The sequence below is a fragment of the Chiloscyllium plagiosum genome, chromosome 27 (assembly GCF_004010195.1).
Source record: "Chiloscyllium plagiosum isolate BGI_BamShark_2017 chromosome 27, ASM401019v2, whole genome shotgun sequence".
Lineage (NCBI taxonomy): Eukaryota > Metazoa > Chordata > Chondrichthyes > Orectolobiformes > Hemiscylliidae > Chiloscyllium > Chiloscyllium plagiosum.
The window spans coordinates 37,282,945-37,298,799 of record NC_057736.1 but is presented as its reverse complement, the minus strand read 5'-3'; the positions used below and the strand labels follow the sequence as shown (position 1 = coordinate 37,298,799).

The following is a 15,855-nucleotide window of genomic DNA, read 5'->3' as shown; positions in this document are numbered from 1 at the left end:
ATGCACAGATGGAATGCACATACACTATTGGATTATGACAGGAAATGCAAAATAAGAGTCATACTGGACTCAATACATTAACTCTGTTTCTCTCTCCACAGATGCTGTCAAACCTGCTGAGTTTCTCCAGCATCCCCCGTGCTTGTTTTTTTCCTATTTCAAATACAATTCTTTTTAAATGATGTTCAAGTCTTTGCCTCAATGACTACTTGTGCTAAAACTTTCCACCCTGGGGTTTCCCATGTAGTTGTATTGGTTTTGACTTAAGCACCAGTGGGAGTTTTGACTGACTAGGGCTGTCTGAAGGTCTTCAAAAAAATCTCTAACAAATAAGTGCATTGATAGCTGCAAAGATAGAAATAGGCACATTTAAACATTTTTTGGTTGTTCAAAATTTTATGAAGAAACCAACTCTGCATCATCAAAGAAAATAAATAAATAGCCCTGCATAGTTATTTTAAAATCATTTTCACTTATTCCGAACCCAGATTGCTTGCAGGTAGTGCCTGATTAAAGTGTTTGATCTTTATTACAATTTCAATCCAATTCTATAAATCAAACTGCACCACGCATTACCATTTTGAAGCATATTTTTAAAGCAAATTTTAAAACAAAAAATGATTAATTGGATTTTTAAACATCATCTGCTCAGGCTAGTTCATGGAAGACTTTACATAAATATGAATTGAGCAGAATTGGCTCACTCCTCAGAGCTAGTGAAAGTCTGGGTGCAGTTTGCACCTGGATTGCTGCCTGTACCTAAAGCAACCACCAGCAGAGTGAAAAATTGCAGAACATCAAAAAGAATAATCTTAATTCTGAACATGTCTTGCCTTATCCATGGATATAATAATCTGCTGAAATGTTTTCACAGCAATGACTGATTACTGGGTGAAAGTATTGTGGGGGTACAAAATTATTTAAATTATATTATTTTTCATCACAGCAAATCCATTTAAAACTATCAGACTAAAATTATGCAATAAAAGTTTATTTAGATTTTCTAAGTTGGTGCTGCTGTAATAGAGAATGCCTGAATTTCCTCTCCAGTGGTTTCACGGTCAGACAGCACTTTGATAAACTAACCCTTGTTGCTTCAGTCATTGACCTTAATAGCAGTGTGCTGCAGTAGTTGATACATTCTGTTGGTTCAGCTGGTAAACTAAGTGCCAAGAGTGGAAAACATGTAGAAAGGACTGGGTTGAAAAGGCTGTGAGCACATACACTGTTATGAGAGACCAACAGGGCGCAAACAAAGTATTAAACATCACAAAAAATGTGAATCCACTGCTGTTTTTGTTGACTTAGATCTTTAGTATTCAGCATATTGCACCCTGTCAGTATTTTAAAGTGAACAATGGCACAAAGCTGCAGCGACAACGAATGGAACTCACTTGTTTCAGGATCTGAGCAGCCATTGTGTAGCTGCAGTCAAAAATAATGCGGAACTCTCTTCCTCGCTTCATCTCCTTCAAGAGAGGCCTGGCATCGGTTGAGTCAATGGGAAGTTGACGAATCTTTAGCCGGATATTGTACCTGGAGGGAGCTGTTATCAGCTCCTGCAGCCGTATGAGACCTTCAATGATAAAGCAGAAAAGCTATTTCTGATGTGCAGTATGTCCTGCAAAGCTAACCATACAATTTGTGCTGTCCTCCCATCTCTCCCTTCAAATTTATCTTCTCATTTTCTGGCAATGTTGTCAACTTAAGCATGAGAATCCAAAAGAACAAACCAATGATAAAATTAATTATATTGCATTAAATTGCACATTTTTCTTTAAAATATGCTTTTATTTTATAACATTCTCTATAACCTTAGTATTTATAAAAGCCAAGTTATTTGTTTGAAGCTTAGAATGAAAGATCTTGATGCTTAAATGACTGGTGTTTTTTCAGGTTATTCCATTGTACTAGCAAATGCTGCATGCTACAACTGGTAATGGTGCATCAAGTACATTGCGTGCTTCCACATGGAAATTCCAAAATCCTCAGTCTGGCTGCAGCACATGGTTGGCAAAGACAGATCATGAAGAAGAGATCCTCTAGACCATGTGGCCATTGGTGTAACTCTTCAAACTTATGAGGAAAGCCCATTTCAATCATACAATCACATTTCCTATTAGTAGCTTATAAAACATATAACTTGTCTGACATAGCTATTTAAACACAGGGAAGGACTGTGAACTCAAGGACATATCTGTTAAATTGAGCCTGCATAGTTGTTGAGGGAACCAACAAGAGGGAAAAACATACTCATGCCTGTTCTCACTAGTGTAACATCAGCAGAAGTATCTCTGCATTGCAGTTTTGATAGGACTGACCATTTCACAGTCCTAATGGAAACAAGTTCTTGCCTTCTCAATGGGAATATGCACCATTGTTTTGTGTGACATTATCGCCAAGTGAATGGAATAGATTTCAAATAATCTCCAGCAACTCAAAACTGGGCATTTATGAGGTACTGTGGTTATCAACAGCTGCCGAATGTTATTCAACCACAATCTGTAACTTCATTGCCCAGCATATAAGAACTCTGCCACTGCCATCAAGGCAAGGGATCAATTCTGTACAATGAAGAGTGTAGGAGTGCATGGAAGGAACAGCAAAATGCAGCTGAAAGGTGAGGTGTCAACCTGGTGAAGCTATATAACAGGGTTACATGTATGCCAAAGATCACAAGCAGCAAGTGATAGAGCCAAGCAATTCCACAAACAGCAGATAAAATCTAAGCACTACTTCACTGCCACACCCCATTGTGAATGATGATGGACAATTGAACAACTTTGTGGAAGAGGAAGCCTCAAAGAATCTTCAATAATGGGTGATTCAAACACTTTGGTGAAAGGTCAAGGCTGAAGAATTTGCAATCACCTTCAGTCAGAAATTCCCAATTAATCTTGGTCTATTCTGAAGACCACAGCATCATAGATGCTAGCCTTCACCAGCCTTTGATTCAGTTGACATGATATCAAGAAAAAACTAATAGGACTGGCCATTGCAAAGGCTTTGGGCCCTGACAAAATTTCAGCAACAATGTTGAAGACTTGTGCTCCAGAACGTGTTCATGATCCTTGTCAAATTATTTCAGTACTGTCATAACATTGGCATTGACCCAAGAAATTAGTCAGGTATGTCTTGTATACAAACAGTAGAATAATACTACTCTGGCCATTAACTACCTCATCAGCACACTTTCAATGATCAACAAAATATATAGAATATGTCATTAGCAGTGCTACTCAACAATACTAAATTAGTCAACAATACTGAAGCTCATTTTGGGTTCTGTCAGGTCCACTCAGCTTCTGACCTCATTACAATCTAGGTACAGACATGGAGAAAAGAGCTGAACTCAAGATGGTAGTAAGATCACAGTGCTTGACATCAAGGCACCTTAAGTAAAGCTAGATTTGATGCGAATTAGGGAGAAAACACTCCACTGGTTAGAGTCATACCTAGTTCAAAGAAGATTTTGGTGAAAATCAATCATCTCAGTCCCAGGATATTACTTCAGGAATTTCCCAGGGTACTTTCTGAGGCCCTATCATCTTCAGCTGCCTCATCGATGACCTTACTTCCAACATAAGGTCAGATATGTGGATGTTCACTAATGATTGCACACTGTTCAGTACAATTCATGATTCCTCATTTACTCGTGCTGCTCAAGACCTGGACAACATTTTTGTTTAGCTGTAAGTGGCAAGTAACATTCATGTCACATAAGTGGCAGACATGTGCCAAAGCTAACAAAAGAGAATCGGATCATTGTCCTTAATATTGAATGCCATGACCATCACTGAATACCACACTATTAACAATGTAGGTATCATTGACCAGAAGCATAACTAGATAGCCTTATAAACTCTGTACGAATCATAAGCAGAAATTTTGCAGTGAGTAATTCACTTCCTGCCTCCTCAAATCCTGTTCACCATCTGTATGGCACTGATGAAATATTCTCCACTTGCCTGTATGAGTTTAACTCCAAATAAAAACTCAAGAAGGTCAACACCATCCAACCCAAAGCAGTCTACTTGATTGGTACTCCATCTAACATCTTCAACATTCACTCCCTTGACTACGAATGCACATTGACTCCAGTGTGTATGATCTACAAGAGATACTGCAACAACTCACCAAGATGTCTTAGGAAGCCTTACTTTTTCACTCTTTTGGGTCAAAATCTAGGAACTCCATTTCAAACAGCACTGTGAGTGTACATGGACCATATGAACATTGAGGTTGAAGTAGAAAGCTCACTATTACCTTCTCAATGGCAATTAGGAATGGATAATAAATATTAACCAGGCCATTTGGCATTCACTTTCCATGAATTAATCATTTAATAAAATTCCCTTAAGCATTTATTTCAACCAACTCTGTGAATGATAAAGATTCATGGTCACAATCTACAAATTCTCAAAAAATTACCATTAGCCAAATTGACAGTGGGTGATTTGGAATAATAATGAGGGTATTGAGTTCAGACAGCAAAAAGCTATAATTGGGGACTGGGAGTGGTTTGAGCTGACAGAAAGGTTACAAATTTATGTCCTCACAAATTCTGCCGACCATGAGGTCCGATCATTGGCTACTTCCTTCACTGTAGAGGCTTTTCTCTCAGACTAGTATTCTGTATTCTGAGTTTGTTACATCCTTTCCTCTGCCTAATCTAAATGTGACTTATTTTCTGATCCTCTGGAGTTTTAGTAACTCTTATACAGTTCTTCTGATCCTATCTACTTGAGTCTCAGTAGCATGTCTGTGACTGTTGATGTCAGAATTACATCATCATTTCCATCGTCATCTGAACAATTCAGGCCTTCTTAATATACTACCGGGTGAGTGAGAAGAGAGATGAAGGAAGGATGTCAAAGGTGAAGAGAGAGGACTGCATAAAGGCTGTTATTTGAAGATTATTTTCTTTGAAGTAAAATGCTAACTAAAATCAAGTGAGGATTTGAACATTCACTTCATTTAATAGCTTCTTAAAGGATTTATCTTTTGTAGGATAAAAAACATAAACATTCTTCAAATTCACATGTATGATACCTTGCTGTGTTTTGCTTCAGATTAGATGGGATTGCCCCTCCTGCTGAGAATGCAGAACGAAAATGAGAAATGCTTGCTGATATTGGAATGAAGATGAAGAAAGTCTTTAGAAAAATTCTGACACATCTCAATACAGCGGTGTGCCAAAAGGATCAGGCCCACTGTTTTTCCTCATTTATATAAATGGTTTAGATGTGAACATAGGAGGTATAGTTAGTAAGTTTGCAGATGACACATAAATTGGAGGTGTAGTGGACAGCGAAAAATGTTGCCTTAGAATACAACAGGATCTTGATCAGATGGGCCAATGGGCTGAGGAGTGACAGTTGGAGTTTAATTTAGATAAATGTGAGGTGCTCCATTTTGGAAAGGCAAATCGCGGCAGGGCTTATACGCTTAATGGTAAGATCCTAGGGAGTGTTGCTGCTAAGAAACGGAGCTTGGAATGCAGTTTCATAGTTCCTTGAAAGTGGAGCCAGAGGTAGATAAGATAGTGAAGAAGGCTTTTGGTGTGCTTTCCTTTATTGCTCAGTGGATTGAATATAGGATTTGAGAGATCATGTTGTGGCTATACAGAACATTGGTTAGGCCACTTTTGGAATACTGTGTGCAATTCTGGTCTCCCTGCTACAGAAAGGATGTTGTGAAATTTGAAAGGGTTCAGAAAAGATCTACAAGGATGTTGCCAGGATTGGAGGATTTGAGCTTTTGGGAGAGGCTGAATAGACTGGGGCAATGTTCTCTGGAGCATCAGAGGCTGAGGGGTGAACTTATAGATGTTTATAAAATCATGAGGGGCATGGAAAGGGCAAATAGGCAAAATAGTTTTCCCAGGATGGGGCAATTCACCATAGGCATAGGTTTAAGGTGAGAGGAGTAAGATTGAAAAGGGACCTAAGGGGCAACTTTTTCATGTAGAGGGTGGTGTGTGTGTGGAATGAGCTGCCAGAGGAAATGGTGAAGGCTGGTACAATTACAACATTTAAAAGGCATCTGGATGGGTATATGACTCGGAAGGATATGGACCAAACGCTGGCAAATGTGATTAGATTTATTTAGGATATCTGGTCGGCATGGACCAGTGGACTGAAGGGCCTGTTTCCGTGCTGTACATCTCTATGACTATGACTCAGTAGCCAAAAGCTGTGTACTCAGCAACTTGAAAGATTGCATTTTATTCTGTTTTGCCTATTTCATAGTGTTTATTATTCTATTGCCTTTGCAACAACTATTGATTTACCCATTGGCTTTCCACTCTATATAGCACTGCAGAGTGGGAGCTAGGGAGTAAAATTAGTGCAACCATGATATGCTAGGACACAAAACACCCTGAGAATAAGTAGAATATGGAAGTATAACCCACTGGGTTTCAAAAACTGATAATTAGTGTTACTTTTATATCATAGAATGAACAATCAAACCAATTACATTCTGGAATGTTCTATTTACTTTTGATTCTCACAATGCCCACTTACTCAAAATAAGAGTTCGAGTCATAGTCATAGAGTCCTGCAGCACAGAGACAGGCCCTTCGGTTCAAACTGGTCCATCCACGCTAAGTCCGTTTCCCTGCATTTGGCCCATAGTGTTCTAAACCTTTCCTGTCCATGTATCTGTCCAAATGTCTTTTAAACCGTGTAAATGCACCCACCTCAACCACTTCCGCGGGCAGTTCATTCCATATGCAGAGATCCTCTGTGGAAAAAGTTGCCCCTTAGATTCCCTTTTATTCTTTGCCTTCTAACCTAAAGCTGATGCCCTCTAGTCTTTGATTCCCAAACCCTGGTAAAAGACAGGGTGCATTCACTCAATCCATGCTTCTCATGATCTTACGCACATCTATAAGGTCCCCTGTCAGTCTCCTATGCTGTAAAGAAAAAAGTCCAAGCTTGTCCAAACTCTCCCTATAACTTAGATCTTTGAGTCCTGGCAACATTCTTGTAAAGTTTTTCTGCACTCTTTCCAGTTTAATAACATCCTTCTGAGAGCAAGGTGATCAAAACTGAACACAATACTCCAAGTAGGAGAAAGTGAGGACTGCAGATGCTGGTCATTACAGCCGATAAGTGTGTTGCTGGAAAAGCGCAATCGGTCAAGCAACATCTGGGGAGCAGGAGAATTGATGCTCTGGTCATAAGCCCTTCATCATTCCTGATAAAGAGCTTCTGCTCAAAACGTCAATTCTCCTGTTCCATGGATGCTGCCTGACTGGCTGTGCTTTTCCAGCACCACACTTTTTGACCACAATGTTCCAAGTGTGGCCTCACTAACATCCTGTCCAACTGCAACATAACTTCACATCGTCTATGTTCAATGCCCTGTCCGATGAATTGGAGATGCCGGTGTTGGACTGGGGTGTACAAAATTAAAAATCACTCAACACCAGGTTATAGTCCAACAGGTTTAATTGGAAGCACTAGCTTTCCCAGTGCTGCTCCTTCATCAGGTGGTTGTGAAGGAGCAGTGCCAAAAGCTTTCTTCACTGCCTTGTTGTCCAAAGCATTTCACTTAAATGAAAAGCTTTAAATGGGTATATTAAGGTCATTGCCAAGCAAGTGCTGCTTGATAGCACTGTTGGTGACACCTTTCAACACTTTACTGAAACACATGATGCAAACACTCCTGTCAGTGAGGTGGATGAAGGGACACAGTGTTCGTTTTGCAACTCGATTCTATTAACAAAATATTCCTCATTAAAAATACCATGTCAGCATTTTCCAAATTTCCAAAATGTTTACCACCTAACCCTTCCAATCTGAGGAAGGATATTACCCTCTATGATCCACGTGTTCTTCCATAAAGGTGGGTCTCGCAGGTCAGGGCAGATCTTCTCCTTGATTGCCGCACAGTCTTCTGCCACAAGTCTTGTTGTGAGTCTTTGCTGTGATGCTACACTGAAAGTCTTGACTGAGGGGTTGGCTTCCAGGTGTGTGTTCTCTGCCCTCAACCCAGACCTTCCTGAATGTGCTGTGGCCTTTGGCCAATGGGGTCATGAGGGGTTTCAAACCATCCTATAGGGTCAGGACAACACTCTTCACTGTTGCCATGCACGGAGGTGTAAAGTGCATGTCCTCAGGCATGCCAGGTGCCAGAAGGTCTGATCGATACTTCTTCAATTCACAGTCCTCAAGTTGGTTGTAACTGGTTCCCCTTGAACCTTTATTTTACCTTGGTTTCCACTGTTCCCTGCAGACAATAATCACTGCCTGCTGTTTAATTTGGCCAATTATCGTTATGCCCGATTTCTCAGGCTATGGGTCAATTTGCAATGTCCAAATTTGGACATGTGATCACTTGACTCGAGGCAATAGTTAATAAGGGTGGATTTAACTGCTTTATGTGCACAGGGCATACTTACATAGGTTCACACATTGTTATACAGATGCCAATGTTGCAGCTGTACAGCTTATCAAGGATTGAAGCAAGCAGTCCACAGTCTTTGCAGTATTCAGTGCCTTAACTATTTCACAATATCATGCAGAGTGAATCATATTGGCAGAAGACTGATTCTGTGATGCCAAAGTCCTGTGGAGGAGACCAAAATGGATCATCCACTCAACATTTCTGATTGAAAATGTCTGCAAGTGATTCAGCTTTCCATTTTGCACTGATACGTTGGACTCCCCATCACTGAGGATGGAGACATTTCTAGTGCCTCCTTGTTCAGTGAGTTGATTAATTGTCCACCAACATTCACGGCTGGATGTGAGAGGACCGTGGAGCTTCAATCAGTTCTTAAATTGTGGAATTGCTAAGCTCTGCCTATTATTTTCTGCAAATGCTGCTTGGCACACAAGTGTGCTATACTTCACCAGGGAAACACTTTGTTTTTAAATACATCTTGGCATGCCCTTCTCAACTCTTCATTGAACCACAATTGATCCCACAGCTTGATATTAATGGCAGAGTGGGATAGTTGCCAAGCCACGAGTTTGAAGATTGTGCTTGAGAGCAGTTCTGCTGCTGATGCTATTGATGCCCACAGCATCTCATGGTGCCCAGTCCTGAGTTGCTGAACTTGTTCAAAATCTATTCCATTTAACCTGGTGATCGTGGCACACAACATGATGGAGTATGAAGATGGGACTTCAGTTTCACAAGGTCAGTGCAGTGGTCACTCCTTCAAATACTCTCACAGACGCAAGTATCAGCTGCACACTGAATAGAAGGAATAAGATATATTTTTATAACAAGTGTATTATTTTTTCTCTTGTTGATTCTTTCATCACCTGTTGTGTCTGTTGCTTATCTCCAATTGTCCTTGAGCAAAGGGATATCTAATTCCAATGTTTCATTAGTATGGTCTTTTGTATATCAATATGTGCCATTAACCACTTTATGGGTAACTACAGCTGACAAGTAAGAATGACAACACTTTTTGTTTGTGGCTGGGAATAGTATATATTGGAGTAATGCCTGTGTAAGGACAAAAGAGGCTTGACATAACAGTCTAAGAAAAGTGTTGAGAAACAATTAATGAAGTCCTTTGAAATATAGGTTTTGCTATTGTCACTGTCGTGGCATTAGTGCCGAATCTTATAGATAACTCTATAAACATAAAAGGAATACATTTATCTTGTTCCTTTAATGTGAAAAATGTGTCTGCGTAATGGCATTACTTGGAGCCAAGAAGCTGACAAGGTATGAGTTAAGAGAAATAGCCACAAGCCTCATAAAAGATTCATTTTGAGGAGACGTTGAAATTAAGTCATAAGGTGAAAAAGTTTGCAGTTAAAATGTTCCAGAAAGCACTACAAGTGTAGCTGTGGGCTGTTGGGAAAGGAAGCAGGACATTGGTGAGGGAAGTTTCACAGGCAGGATGCAAGGTGGCAAGAGGATGAAAGACTATGGGGGGGTGGGAACGCAGGAATATAGAGTCAAGGTTAAAAGCAGATTGTGATCTTTTTGATTGGCAGAGCAGGCTCGATGGTCAGACTGGCCGACTTGTGTGTCGTGTTTATAAGGCTGTAAGGGTAAAAGAGGGTCATGTGATTGATATATACATAGATTTATGAAGTCATTTAAAATACCACCTGATACAACTGTTCAGAAAATTGGAGCCAATAGGATTGAAGAGGTAATAGTAACTTAGATACATAACTGGCTCAGGCATAGGAGCAGAGATTGATGGAAATGGTTGTTTTAGAGACTAAGAGTCACTTTTGAGACCGTTGTTCTTTTAATTACAAGTTAAAAACCTGAACTTGAGTGCACAGGGCATAATTTCAAAGCTTATAGATGACACTAAAATGTAGTAATCAATGAGCAGGATAATAAGACTCTGGAACGGAATAGACAAACTGGTGAACTAGGCAGTCACATGGCAGATGCCACTTAAAGTATAGTTCTCGCTGGGAAGATTGATGGGAGATTATAGAAACAAAATGGGATAATTTCAAAGAAAATATTGGAATAAAGAGATCTGGGGATGTACAGAGGCAAAGTTTTTGAAAATGGCCTGGCAACTTGAGACGGCTGTTTTAAAAAAGGAATCCAGAATTTTGGCTTTGTAAAGAGAGGCATGGCAAAAGCAAGAAAGTGATTCTGACCGTTTATGAAACACTGCTTGGGCCATCGCTGGCATAATGTGCCTCATTCTGAGTACCAGAGTTTTGGAGAGATATCAAGGCTGTAGAGAGGCTGAAGACAGATTTAGTAGAATAGAACCAGTGTTGTGGGATTCTAGCTACTCAAAAAGATTACAGAAACGGGCTTTTGTTCTCTTTGACTCGAGAGCTTAAGGAGAGATTTAATAGAGATCTCCAGACTCATAGTGGGAGTTGATTAGGTAAATAATAATAAAAGCAGGAGTGTTGATAACTGGAAAACTTATCTTAAAGGCTGAAGATCTAAAAAAGGAAAAATAAACATGCAGTTAGTTGTAAAGACCTGGAATCCCATGCCTCGGAGGATGGTGGAAGCACATTCAACAATTGCAGATGGAAAATGTTCAGGACCACAGGGAAAGAGTTGCAGAGAGGGACTCACTTGACTGTCTATCAATGGGCTGGCACAGATATGACTCATCAAATGATCACCTTCTCTTGACATTTTATTCTTATTCCAAGGCCCCTATCCATCTCATGTATTCATCCTTCCAACTACTAATAAATACAGCTCTGAACTTACCAGTGCTATCATCATAAACCACAGTTGCTGTCCTCCATTTCAGAAACTGCACAAGGTCCAAAATTGCATGGCTGAGAGAGGCGTAGTCAGGATAAAAGTTAGTATAGAAGGAGTCTCTGTTGTCCATAGGATGGTGTTTCCATCGAATTTGGATGTGTGGGACTTCCAGCGCATTGCAGATAGATTGGACAGCATTGGATGAAGAGCTATGAGAAGGTCCAAATATTGCAACCACTCCTAATGAAAGCTGATCACAGGCTGGATAAAAAAAAAGTATCAGAATTTGTTGAAATGGTATCATGAATTAAACTTTTAAAAGCACGGTACAAATGTTTCTTATTAGGACCTGACCAGTCATGACAACTTAGGAAAGAAAATAATAGTTCAAGGAAAGATAAGTTAGCATGGATTTTTATTATAGCTACTTTAATGCATATATAAAGTCAAGTTTCTCTCACCATTTCCTAAAGCTGCTGACTCATGTTCTAAATAAATATGCTTCATGAATGCAGCATGACAGTGTGTGTTGGCAAGCTGAGCTTGGCCTTATCTTCATCTGATTTTGTAAATGGATTGTGAAGATCAATTCAGGCCAATGTTTCTAGAGAGCTCATAAACCACCATCCCTGCAAAATTGCCCCATTCACAGATTAACTTGAGTCTAAAATAGAATTGAATCCAGATTCTGGTCATATCTTAAGATCACCCAGCCTCAAGTCAGGTTTGCAATTGTCCATTAATCCAGATGCAGAATTGTTAGACTGGTTGGATGAGTTTGCTTTTGCATTTTGGTGCTTTAAGCTAATGAAAATAGTTTTATTGCTTTGTTGGGGGACTTCATTTAAATTACATGGGAATCCTTTCCTCATTATATTTCACATCATGACGATGGCTGAATCTATCTCCAATGAGATATTTCCTTCCTCTCAAAAAGCTGTTCTATGGTAACACACACAGGAATGAGAAGGTTGCACATCCTGCATTTTCACAATTCTTTAATTCTGCTCTCAAACTCAATTATAGATTACCTTTTTGGCCGAGTGATATTAACACAGTCTCATTTCCTCTATTTTATTCTACAGTGGTTACCCCACATTGCAGTTGAAAGCAATTCAAGAATGACTCCCCTCTTCCTTTTCTTGAGACAAGACCTGGGGCTGGAGTCTTTCTTTCTGGACTCAGGAACCCAATATCAGGAGAACTTCCAGGTCTCAACTTGTCACTGTGTTAGAAGTAGAGCTCAAAGTGATTTATTTCTGTGCCAAGTCAATTAAAGGCCAGAAGTTGAAACTTCTATAAAATTAACGAAAGCAGGCAGGCTCCAGAGGCTGCCTGGCCAATCAGAGTCTCTCAAGTAATGTTGGCAGCCGTCATTATCTAAGATGGGAGCTGTCAATATATGTAAGAGAGAGAGTGTGTATGTCAAGATGCTTTCTGAATGCTTGTTAGAAATATAAAAGTAGCAGACACAATGACCAGGGTATTCTCATTAGGTGGAAACATGGTAGCATGTACCTGCAAAGTGACCATCATGGAATGGATCAGGTGGAGGGCATGAAGGTGGGGGTGGGAGAGGAGGCAGGTGGAGGATAGGTGGTGAGGAGGTGGCTAAATGCTCCAATGGAGCACCAGGCCCTAATCGTCATTGGAAAGTTGCCTCTTCCCATTGATGAGAAGCTGTCTGCTGGTTGGAAGTCTAATAGCACCCTTAATTACTTTTGATAACTACTCAGCACTTGCAGATCTGTTGCATTTTTGTTCCCATAACCCGGCTTTTTGGAAAATGTTGTGGAGGTGGATGTGTGCAGGCAAACAGTCAAAATGCCTCTGTTCCAACCACCACTGGAATTTGAAAATTCAGTCTCTGTATTGTCCTTTTACTGAGACATCTCTGTCACAGTACATTAAGGTTTTCATGTGCTTTCATGGGTTGAAAGTCATTTTTAGTGTTGTAATTGGCTGTGAGTGGGAATGGTAACTATGGCATGTCATTGGTCCACAGTCACATTCACCTCGAAGAATAACCTAACCTTTTAGCCAAAATGTTATGAATAGTTAACAATGGGATTATTTTTTCTTGGCAGCATACATTGTATACAATGTCATAAAGACTCTGAAGTAAAAAGCTTAAATACAAGTGACATCTGAAATTAAGGAAGGAAAATAAATTAGTCAGGAGCATTCTTGATAGTTCTCATCTAAACGTCATTCTTGCGAAGATTTCAATTCAAGGAGTGAACCATCAGAACTTTCCCCTCCAGCTCAACATCCTGCTGATATACAGGCAAACGTGAACTCAACAGAATGCTAAAATGCAATCAAATCAAGAAAGCACAATAAGTAACGCCCTTTGGACCAGGGACTTACCTTTTCTGGATGCTTCAAAGCTATCGTAGATATTTATTCTTTGAATATCGTACGTCAGGGTGGTATTTGGAAGCAGTGTTCTGTTCCTGTTGATGTTATTGACAGCAAACTTGAAGGCCAGCTCTTCCGCTCCCACTGTGCCACCTTCCACTAATTCAAAGATCCCTCCTGTGACAGAAAAACAGAATATGTTTCAACACAGTCTGTACCTTTCATAGAATTGTTGGGAAGTGGAGGAGAATAGATTTCCTCTGATCAACAAACAGCAGGAATATTTCATCTGGCCATTATTTTGAGTGAGTAGTAAACCTATTGTTTTGTAAGGAAAAGTAAACAAGGTCATCTTTTCACCATTTGACTACTGACAAGGAATGACTAATAAAACACTCTGTCTTCATATTTTGCTCTGTGAATCAGCTCACTTTTCACTTTGGAATCAAACAGGATCCAGACCTGAGACAGGAAGTCTTCCTTTTTTTCCTTTCTGACTGATGCAGAATCTAAAGACAATTCACTATTGGGTGCTCCCATTTGACATTGCAATCCAATTTTTACAAAGCATAAGGAAGGCCTGTGCAAGAAAAAAATCACAAGGCTATAGTTCAAGGTGTTCCATTGGGATTGGATTCAGACATGTATTTGGGCTTTTGAAGAGAGAACTTTATTTCACTACCGTCAGTGCTCTACCTAATGTAGGTGGACATACTTGGGACTGGAATACCTTTTTTAGCTAAGCATCTTAAATATTACAAAAGGCAGCTGGGAGGAGATAAATTAATAATTGGCCACGAGCTAAGTTAACAGTAGAACACGGTCAAGAAATTGGTATCTTTTGATACTAATGTTTTGTTTGTAACATTGATATCGCTGGCCTCATCAAACATAGTCATTGCAAAGTAAAGGGTTAAACCTCAGTCATTCGATAGTCTACTCTCTCTACCAACCTGCAAAGTGTTTGCTACATTTTCAGTTTATGTCTTTGCAAGATCAGTGGTTTTGATTACTTTAAGCTCACGGTTGTTCACAGTCATTTGGTCCAATGTTGCGCCATTGTTGCCAGGGTCAGGGGTGAGAATGTGTGTCATGCCAGAGAGGTGAGGGGCTAAGATAAATGCCAAACATGACCTCAACACACTTCCAACCAATCAACACCAGGATTTAATCAAGTTGAGTTAGAGGTATGGGAGTAGGACCATTCAGTTCACAGGAGAATATCAATACAACATTTGAAAGAGGCGGTGAGCCTCCATTTGAATTATATTCTTATTTCTAAGAACTTATAGGCTGTGATTCATGGGCATCAGAAAACCCAAACAATGACAAGAAGCACAATGCCGAAACTCATCAGGTTAGTGCTGTTACACACTTCCCTGGCACCTTCACCTCTCCTCACCAGCTCAAATCATCAACCAAATCCATTTGTCTGGGGGGTCCTCAAATTAGACACCCCATCTAAATGCTACAGATTCTAATCTCTTCCTTAGTTCCTTTCCATCCCAACAGGCAACATCAATTAGAGTCATAAAAGCATAGAGATGTACAGCACGAAAACAGACCCTTCAGTCCAATTTGTCCATGTCGACCAGATATCCTAAATTAATCTCGCCCCATTTGCCAGCACTTGGCCCATATCCCTCAAACCCTTCCTATTCATAAACCCATCCAGATGTCTTTTAAATGTTGTTATTGTACCAGTCTCCACTACTTCCTCTGGCAGCTCATTCCATACACACACTATCTTTTGCATGAAAAGAATCCCCCTTAGGTCCCCTTTAAATCTTTCCCCTCTCAAACTAAACCTATGGCCTCTAGTTCTGGACACCCCTTGACTCCAGGGAAAAGACCTTGTTTATTTACCTTATCCATGCCCAGGGGAAGATATCTCAAAAATGTTTAAATAGGTCCAGCCTTTTAAACTCAGCAAGTTGTGTGTGAAATTGAGTTTCCTATCTACATATGCTCACCCTTTCTGACTTCCTGCCTCAGTGTTATCGCCAAGAACACAGCATCTCACTTCGCAGAAGAACACCATTCAATGGTCAATTTGTGTTGGGTCTTTGAGAAGAGCAAACCAGTCAAGCCCACTTCTTTGCTCTTTCTTCAAAGCTCTGAAATGTTTTGTTTCTGTATCCCTAATACTCTTTTGAAAATAACTGGTCCCTTTTTCCAGCTCTTTGCCAGCACATCAGCAAGATCCTGCATGTCACTCACATGCCATGTGAAAGAGACTTCCAGCAAGATGCTTCCTTATGGAAGTTCAGGAAACCTTTGGAACAGAACCAAAAAAAATTAGAAGCCTTTGGTTTC

General features: G+C 40.0%; 1 protein-coding gene across 1 annotated transcript in view; it reads right to left on the bottom strand.

Annotated features, from left to right (window-relative positions):
* Positions 1 to 15,855, bottom strand: part of LOC122563391 (glutamate receptor ionotropic, kainate 3-like) — a 562,582-nt gene that overhangs the window by 309,270 nt on the left and 237,457 nt on the right. The window contains exons 3-5 of the mRNA XM_043717129.1: positions 13,549 to 13,716; positions 11,182 to 11,439; positions 1,395 to 1,576 (exon numbers count right to left, since the gene is read on the bottom strand). Of these exons, the coding sequence (XP_043573064.1) occupies positions 1,395 to 1,576; positions 11,182 to 11,439; positions 13,549 to 13,716 (608 nt within the window). The remainder of the gene's footprint in view (positions 1 to 1,394; positions 1,577 to 11,181; positions 11,440 to 13,548; positions 13,717 to 15,855) is intronic.